Source organism: Populus trichocarpa, chromosome 13 (assembly GCF_000002775.5).
Source record: "Populus trichocarpa isolate Nisqually-1 chromosome 13, P.trichocarpa_v4.1, whole genome shotgun sequence".
Classification (NCBI taxonomy): Eukaryota; Viridiplantae; Streptophyta; class Magnoliopsida; order Malpighiales; family Salicaceae; genus Populus; species Populus trichocarpa.
Window position 1 is genome coordinate 9,068,962 of NC_037297.2, and position 9,090 is coordinate 9,078,051.

At 29.2% G+C, this 9,090-nt stretch overlaps 1 protein-coding gene across 1 annotated transcript; it reads right to left on the reverse strand.

Annotated features, from left to right (window-relative positions):
• Positions 1-3,273: 3,273 nt before the first annotated feature.
• Positions 3,274-5,543, reverse strand: LOC18104284 (uncharacterized). The gene is made up of 2 exons (XM_006376040.3): positions 5,170-5,543; positions 3,274-3,667 (listed from the first exon to the last, which is right to left on the reverse strand). The coding sequence occupies exons 1-2, from the start codon at positions 5,451-5,453 to the stop codon at positions 3,463-3,465; spliced, it is 489 nt and encodes a 162-aa protein (XP_006376102.1). The 5' UTR covers positions 5,454-5,543; the 3' UTR covers positions 3,274-3,462.
• Between the last annotated feature and the right edge of the window lie 3,547 nt (positions 5,544-9,090).

A 9,090-nucleotide genomic window follows, 5' to 3' on the forward strand; every position in this document is an offset into this window, starting at 1 on the left:
AGAAACCGGTCGATTAATTAGCTTGACCAATCTAAACCGGTAGACCATTTGAGTTGTTAATGGGATTATAACAGCTATCAATGACTAGTTTTTCTTAGAAATATATATTTAGCTTACATAATTGCAAAATCAGAGAGATATTCTAAATATATATTATCTATTTGAAGAGTAAAAACACTTCAAAATCATCAATTACTCTAATTGGTGCTATTAAACCTTCATAATCTAGCACAAGAGTATTCAATCTTATTCTCACTACACTTAAACACCTTCAAACCCTGTAAGTGTTATCTTATGAGATATAAATATATTAGAACTTTCAAGTGTATTATCCACTCTATTGAGAGACTTAGTTGTGATACCAAAATCACTCTTATAAACTTTTGAGAGTTAGGTAAAAACTCTTGGTATTGGTGAAGTAATTTTACCAAGGAAAGATCTTGAAGAGGGTACATCTTCAAGTGGAAAAAATCTTGAAAATGACATATCTTTAAGTGGTGTAGAAATCTAGAAGAGGGAATATCTTCAAGTGGTGTAAAAATCTTGGTGTGGATTCATCAAGTGGCTATTGTACTATTGAACTAGGACTAGTGAAGGAATACAATACTGAAATATGGGTTAATATTTGAGATGTGAACGTAGGCTTGCCAAACCATGTTAAAAACAAGTTTTCATATTCTCTCCCTTATCTATTTACTTTAAACACTTTAATTATATTGTTGATTATTGTGTTTACTTGAAGCAATTTGTGTTATTTGTAGAAATTAATGATACACCTAATTCACGCCCCTCTTAAGTGTTAAGTTGTCTTAATCATTGAACAACAATTATAAGGTATTTTTAGGAAGAAAAGAATTGTTGCAAAAGCTTGCATCTTAGCTAAAATAGCTCTTGAGTGTTTAGTAAACTTGTTCCAAAATAGATATAAAACTTTTAGTGTGATAAAAAGTGCAAGGACATAATTGACCAAATATATGTTATCCATTTAAAAGCATTATAGTGATAAATACCACAACATGTGATAAAATAATTTTTCATAAGGTAATTTTCACTATGTATTAATTTTGGCAATGAAAATATTTTTGTATGAGAATTTGAAAATAAAATATTTAAGGATGAAAATAATTTTTGTGATGCCAAGTTAAATCCTATAAAGATTTGATTACATATATATTAAGCTTAGACATCTTCAAGCCTATATAGCATCCAAGGAGTTTATATAACATTCAAACGATATGTAGAAATCCCTACAACATTAAATTCTTGGACAAGCATATTAAATCAATTATTTATTGTTATCATAAAAACAAATAAGCCATATGTGATTAAAGATCTCAAAGCTAATAATCTTCTCGTTTTGATGATGACAAACAATAACAACCAATTAATAGATATATATACCAAATAAAATTGTATTCCTCCTATCACAAGCAATATGTGTTAATATGCATCATTAATAAATAAAGCTCGCCTTATCACATGCAGGTCTAAACAAACCCAAAGGGTCATAAGAAAACCAAGAAAAGATTGAAAAGCATAAAGTGGCTAAAAAACTCTAGTTTAAAGGTAAAAAATTTTAAAAAAGTAAAAAAATAAAAATTTTAAAAAATATATTTTAGGGTAACAAATGGATAAGCAATTTGAAGGTGGCAAAAATAGATTGAAGTGGGACTTAATCACACAAATTAGATGAAATTAAAAAGTTTAGGAATTCAATGGTACCAATAGAAGGCTTAACTAGAGAAGAACATTGAAGATTAGGGCTTAGTTGTGGAAAAATGTTGAAGATTATGATGAATCTATAAAACTTGGGACTTAATTGAACTTTTGATATTCTTGATTGGCTTAGTCGCAGGTTTAATTGGAGGAAAAATCAAGTTTGGAATTCAATTTAACCAAAATTGGAAGTTCTAGAACCCAATTGAACTTTGGTTTGGCTTAATCAATTCCATCAGGGATACAATTGAAGAAAATCAAAGTTTAAAAGTCAATTCAGGTCAAAATTACAAGAATTAAAAGTTCAAGGACAAAATTGAAAAATTACAAAACCAAAGACTAAAGTGTAAAAGACGCCAAAAGCTAAGGGTCCAATTAAAAATTCCAGGGTGGTATTGTTGAGATGATTTCCAAGGATGAAAACTGATTGAGGGTTTAATAATGAAGTTTCAAGAGACAGGAGACCAAAATTGAATTGGAAAAGATTGAAAACCCTAATTAACTTAGGGTTAAAATCTTTAATGAAACAATGTGTTTTGAGTAAAATAGTGGGCAATAAAGAGAAATAATGTCATTTTGATTGTGTTCAAAAAAAAATATCGATTGTATACCGTTCATCTTTCTCAAATAACCTTATGGAGCCTGGTCGAGTTCACACCTTTCGAGCCACTGTTCACCCTAATCTTTGAACCAAACCATATTAAAACTAGTACATTCAATGACCTTGATATTCCACTGCACAACTAGAATTTTTTAATTTATCAACAAAATATTTTGTCTATGGTTAAACATTGAATTTGCCGGGATAAATTTTACGGACGGGCTTATAGACGGTTACTGTCCATCAAAAAAACTTGGACTAAAATTTTTTTATTTAAGTATTTTTCACCTAAAAACATAAAGAAACATCCCATAATCGGGAAAAAAAAAACATATAATCTCAAATCAACCTTTAATTAATAAAAAGAATCCCTAGTCTCGATTAATTTTTTCTAACAAAATGCTTAAAAATACAAAAAAAAAATTCCTCTCGTCAAATAAAATCTATTGACAACAATATCAACTAACCAACAATTTTTCCTCTTTTCCCTTATTTTTCAAGGACTCAATTATCTCTCAAATTTAAACACTGAAATATAAACAAAATAAAATTTTAGACCACAAACTAAAATATTAGAACTAAAAGGACTAAAAAAGAAGTCAATATAGAATATATGAACATAACTCAATTTTTTCGCACAAATTTTAAAAAATACATGCAATTTTTTTTCTTTTTTTTTAGTTTGGTCTTTTTTTCTATTAATTGTGTATTTATGCTTAAAATTAAAACTTTATCTTATTAAATTGTCCTTTGAAAATCTAATAAAAACCTTTAATCCTCAAGATCATTTAAATAGAAGAAATAATAAACTTAAAAAACACACCACAAAACAACACATGCAAGGATGCAATAAAAGAAGTTTGATGACAAAAATGAAAAGAGAAAAAAAAAAAAACCCCTACAATCCACGTTGAAAATGAAGAGTGTGTACAGTACAACGGTACAAGTAACCACCATAACTTTTAATTTATTTTGAAATTATTATTATTATATATAGAGGTTTGTACTTGAGACATTTTATGAGAAGGGGGAAATAATACCAGTTGAGCTATGGCTCGTTGGCAAAAATTATGTAGTTTACAATATATTTATTGGAGAAGGAGGAGCCACAAACTGAACTAAGCTACACAGACTTGAAGAGATTATTACTCAAAGTTATAGTGCTTGTCTACACCAACTGCAACATCCCAAGTGCAGCTCATTCCTTTTGGGAACTCAACCAAGTCACCGGCAGTAATCTCAACAGGCTCTTCTGCCCCATCAGGATACACCTTTACTTTGCCTTCCAGAAGATAGCATGTCTCTTTGGCAGAATATGTCCATGGAAATTTGCTGGGAGGACAACCCCACCTGTAAAAAATTGTACACAATCAACATCCAAATGTAGGAATTTCTATTGATGCGTGGAAAAAAAAACACAACTATAAGAGGCAGAACCTCCTTTTCCTTTTTTCTCCCCTCTTCTTTCAGTATGTGCAACTTTTGCAACTCATCAAATTCCAAAGTTCTTTAGAGTATTCATCTTAAACTAAAAAGCACAAGCACATTGTTCTAAAGATCTAAAATTAAAATATAAACTACTTCTTAGCTTTTAACTACATGAAAGGTTCCCAACACAAGCCAAGTGCATAATGGTGTGTAAGTATGCGTGTTGCAATATGTAGTTGTGTGTATGTGCTTGTTTTAAGATCAACACACAGAGTGTGTAGTTATATCACATTTAATTGCTCCAGAAAAGAAAACATAGGAATTGGAAAATCCAATCAGAGCTTCCATGCACGCAGAGATTCAGGTTTATGCAGAACATACAATAAAAAAATTCACAAGATTCCAGGAAAACCAACATCCAAACACAAAACGATCCAATCATCTTCCCAGCACAGAGGGATCAGTTTTGAGAACGGCCATTTAGAAAAAGAAGTAAGCAGTACAAGTGAGGTTGGTTCTCAAGATATTGAGGTTGCAGAAGGTGGGATCACTCCTAAAAGCAAGATTAATCTTATATATGAGAACAAGTATCCAACAATGGCAATAAACTTGGATGACTTCCGTTAGCAAAAGATAGCAATCCAGGAAACAGGAATCTGAATAGACAGAAACCTTGCCATGCCCCAAGGAAAAACTAAGAACAGGGGCATGGCCGACTCACAGTTTAGGTAAATTCTTCGGTCATTTCGTTAGTTTTTAAGGGCCCCTCAAAGTTTTTTTGTGATGGGAATTGCCTAACAGCACTCCAAAGTGAACACTAGACTTAAATGAACAATTCAAGAGACAAACTTGCTTCTTTAAAGGGGCCAGCTTTCGGAAGCAAAGCTTATTCCTTTCACACATAATGCGCATCGATCACCTTCCTTTTCTTCTTCTTTTTTTTTTTGGACATTGAGCGATCATTTTCTTTGCACAAGTGTATTGCTGGGAATCAAGTTTCAAAAACACCATAATTCCCCGCCACAGCTCCAAGATTATTGCTTTGATTTAAAACAAATGCGCAGTTGAAGAACAATGAACCAAACAATATCATTGAACCATTCATTGGAAGGGTTAAATGCTATCAATTATAGATCTAGATTTCAACAAGAAACTGCAAACCTACACCTCTTTTTAACATCAAATTGGTACATAATTTTACGTATAAATAAGTTTCATGGATAATATAGTTTCGACATTCTACTCTTTCCTAAATCTGAAACTTTAACTTCTCATACATAAGGTTAATGGATAATTATGAAAAAAATGGTACATAAACCCGTTACAGAAAACGTAGTAATGAAAGCAAAACAACAACTAAAACTTTAGCTGCAAATTCAAAAACAAAGATATGGAAACAGATCGAGGGCTTTAGAGTTACTTACTTGGGCCACTTGCGGACACCAAGTTCAGTAAGTTTGGACTCCGGAGGATTCCTAACAACCTTAATTCCAGACTTCTCAATAGTCAAGGTCTCTGCTTTTACTATTGGTTTTGCCATACGCCTCAAGCCCACCTTTGTTCTTCTTCTTGCACTTGAAAAAGGAAGAGAAGCACCAAAAGATATAGATGAGTCGATACGTTGTTGACCCTTTTGGCTTTGAGGACCGAGCCTAGACTGGTTCAACAATATTAGTAAACTGGTGCTACTGCCACTCGCACATGCCATTTCGTTTTTCTATTACTCTTTGAGTACAGTGGTTTCTCGGTGGAAAGTGCCGAAGGGGTCTGGAGAGGGTTGATTGATTTTTTTCCATGGCTGGTCTCAGTCCCATTTCATTATGGGCCACTCATCCATCATCTTTCGGTTTACCCATTAGTTTTCCATTATTTCTTAAGGCTCGCAATTTTTGCATCAACTTTCTTTTCACTTTCGCGGATTTTTTTTTGTTTCCAATAAATTTTGTTTTTAATCAGCCCTTTTGTAACTTCAAGTTTTTTGTTCCAAATAATTCTATGGTAAAGTCAAACAATTTAAAAATTTTTGGGTATTATATCATTGTATTTGATTTGATGAGTTTTACTTCCACACGTATTTTTGGCAATATAATATTATAAAAATGTATATTCGTAATTAAAACCAAATTTAAATTGTACTATAATCCTAAAATAAAACTTAAACATATCCACATTTATTTATTACAATTTTAAATATAAATAGCATATCACCCCAACATAAAATAGAATATATGGAAAATTGAGTCTTTAAAGAAAAATTATAAAATATAAATTCGTTCTTAAAATTTGAATAAGTGGTTAGTTATAATTCAAGGAAAGATAAAAATCACCCTTAATGTATCTTTTTCAATAAAAAAATATATTTTCTATATGTTTTTTTCTTAAATTTATTTTATATATACCATGTCTAAATTATTTTCTAAACTTATTGACAAGTTAATTATTGTTAATGGAGTGTTCGTATAGTTAAAGTTGACCTCTAAATCAAGAGTCTTACAACTTGATGAATTTTTAGTTCTTTAAATTAATTAACTATTTATTTGTTTATAATTTTCATCCTTCATCATTTTTTATTTTTCTTATTCACTTTGCATAGGATTTTTTAGTTATTTTAAAAATAACACAGGTTGCCTCAATTTTTTTTGCCTTTATTAAATTTAGCTTTGTAAAGAAATTTTATTTTTAAATTAAATTAAATTAATAGATCTCATCCTCCAACATTTAATTCTTCAAGTGTTGAGTTTCTAGGTTAAGTCCAGATCAAGAATTTAATAAATTGTGGATTTGAGAGTTTAACTTGAGTTTAAAATGTTTACTCGGACTTACTTGATTTTTTTTTATTTTTTTAAGTTTTTTTTTGTGATTTTATCTTCCAACATTCATTTTATTCTCTTTTTATGAGATTTTGTTTTTAAATAACAAGGGTTGCCTTAGGTTTTTTTGGTATTTGTTAAATTTAGCTTTTTTAAAATGAATTTTGTTTTTTTAATTAAACTCAATTAATTGATTTCATTCTCTGACATTAATTGGGCGAATGTTGAGCTTATTAATTTAGTTAATGTCTATAATTTAACGGGTCGTAAGTTTAAGAGATTAACCCGGCTTTACAAAGTTCACTCATGCTTGCTTGGTTTTTTTTCTTCTTTTTTATGTTTAATTTTTTTTAATTTCATCAACCAGTATTTTTTTGTTCGTTTTCTATTGGATTTTTCTGTGGTTTCGAAAGTAACAAGGGTTAACTCGAAATGTTTTTCGATCTTTGTTGAATCTAGCTTTTTCAAAAGAAATTTTATTTTTTAGTTAAATTAAATTAATTACGTGAGAGTAAGCATGAGATGCTCGACTTATGGTATTTTGTTTTTGTTTGCTTTTTAGATCATTTCTCTGATAACAAATGCGACCTTTTCAGTTACCAAATTCTTAGATTTTTCTTACTACTTTTAAAACGTTAATATCACATGAATATGCTTTTGTACGTTGGCAAAAAAACTAACATGTCTCGCAGCGTAGCCCGAGCCATTTATCTAGTAAATATATATTTCAGGTTAAGTTCGGGTGATTTTTAGATCGAGTTTAATAATATCCATACCTTACCCATTATTCATCGGGTCCAAAAAATATTCATTCATTCAGGTCGAGTCAGGTCGATATCTATTGAGTTTGGATTAATGCCCTGTTTGTTTTTGCGTTTTAAAAACGCTTTTAAAAAAATTAATTTTTCTTATTTTTTATTTGCTTTAGATTAATATTTTTTTTTGTATTTTCAGATCATTTTGATGCGTTGATATTACAAATAATTTTTAAAAAATAATATAAATATTATTTTGATGTATTTTCAAGTAAAATCATTTTAAAATACAACCACAACAACACTTATCCCTAAATATATGGCCGAAAACTATTCCCAAACAGATAGACCCAAATTTCCCTGTGGACCACTGGATTTCATAATAGTGTACTTGACCGTTGATAACATAGGGGTAAAACTTAAAACTCCAAAGAGCTGAGTTAGAACAATAGTACTCTAACAAGGTTGTTTTCTCCCTCTTATACAAGTGTTGTGAGTGACCTCAGAGTTTGAAATAGTTTACACTAGTTAATGTCTTTGAGTTAGGGTAGTGTTTCGAGTTAATTTTAAACGTAAGAAAAGAAAGTTTATATGATTTTCATTATTATAAATACTTAATACAAATAAAATTAATTTATCTTAAATTTAATAAAAAAAAGGATAAATTATAATAATCTATTGGAGGTATTATAAGATTATAAAAGCCACCAAAAGAATTATTACTACTTAAAAAAAACAATTAAACAAAAAAAATAAAAATTAAAGAGAATATATTAATTAAAAAAATTAAAATAAAATTAATGAGTTAAAAATTAAAAAGACAAAACATTGTTGGATCATATTCAAAACCTATTTTTATATACATTCATAAGAATTCTAATGATTTATATTCTTGAATAAAAATGTATTTTTCAATCCAAATTTCATTTTTTTTTATATAAGAATTCATAACAATTCTAAAACATGTCTTTTTTATATAAGAACCAAAGTGTTTTAAATAAAAACTTATCATGGTTTTTATAAAAACAAAACAAAAAAAGAAGAATAACTTTATATTTTTATGAGACATTATAAGAAAATAAAAGAATGATTGATTTGATAAAAATACATAAAAAATAACAATGAAAAAATAAAAATAAAATATTTTATTCTCAATGGATATTCCTTGTTGAATTTTCTAAAAAAATCAGGATGTTAGATTTATATATAATCATTCATGAAATAATTTTTAATATTACCATAAAAAACTATAATCTTATTTAAAAGTTATGACAAGATAGGAAAATTTTATAAATATTATCTTGATGGTCTTATTTGAAGAAATCTTTAAAAATAATTAATTAGAATAAGAAAATAGAAGGGAATGGGCCAAATTTTTTTTTTTTAAAAAAAAAATAGGCTAGGGGTTGAGTGAAAGGAGAGTTAGAGAAAGGTAGGAGAATCGAAAACACAAAAGGATGAAGAATATAGAGGGCCGACTGGGATAGCAGTAAAAGGAGAGAAAAACCTAGAGGATGAGTAATATCACTCCCTTGTTTATTGCTTTATGATTTCAAGATAAGGGAGAGGGAGAAACCTCAAAGTAAAAGACTTATGGTTTTTACAATTGTAAATTCACAAAAGCTAAATGAGAAGGTTGAAGAAGAATAGGGAATGAAGGGGACACAATTTTAGAATCTTTACTAGAAAAAAAAATGATGTATATGGATGAACAAACCCTAATTAAAGGCCGGCCAAATCGAAAGAAAGAAAAGAATATGAAATGAAGTGATGGAATGTA

Coding starts and splice junctions, on each gene's coding strand:
- LOC18104284 (XM_006376040.3), bottom strand. CDS start 5,453: ATGGCATGTGCGAGTGGCAGTAGCACCAGTTTACTAATATTGTTGAAC. Junction 3,668..5,169: donor GGTGTCCGCAAGTGGCCCAA/GTAAGTAACTCT, acceptor AATTTTTTACAG/GTGGGGTTGTCCTCCCAGCA.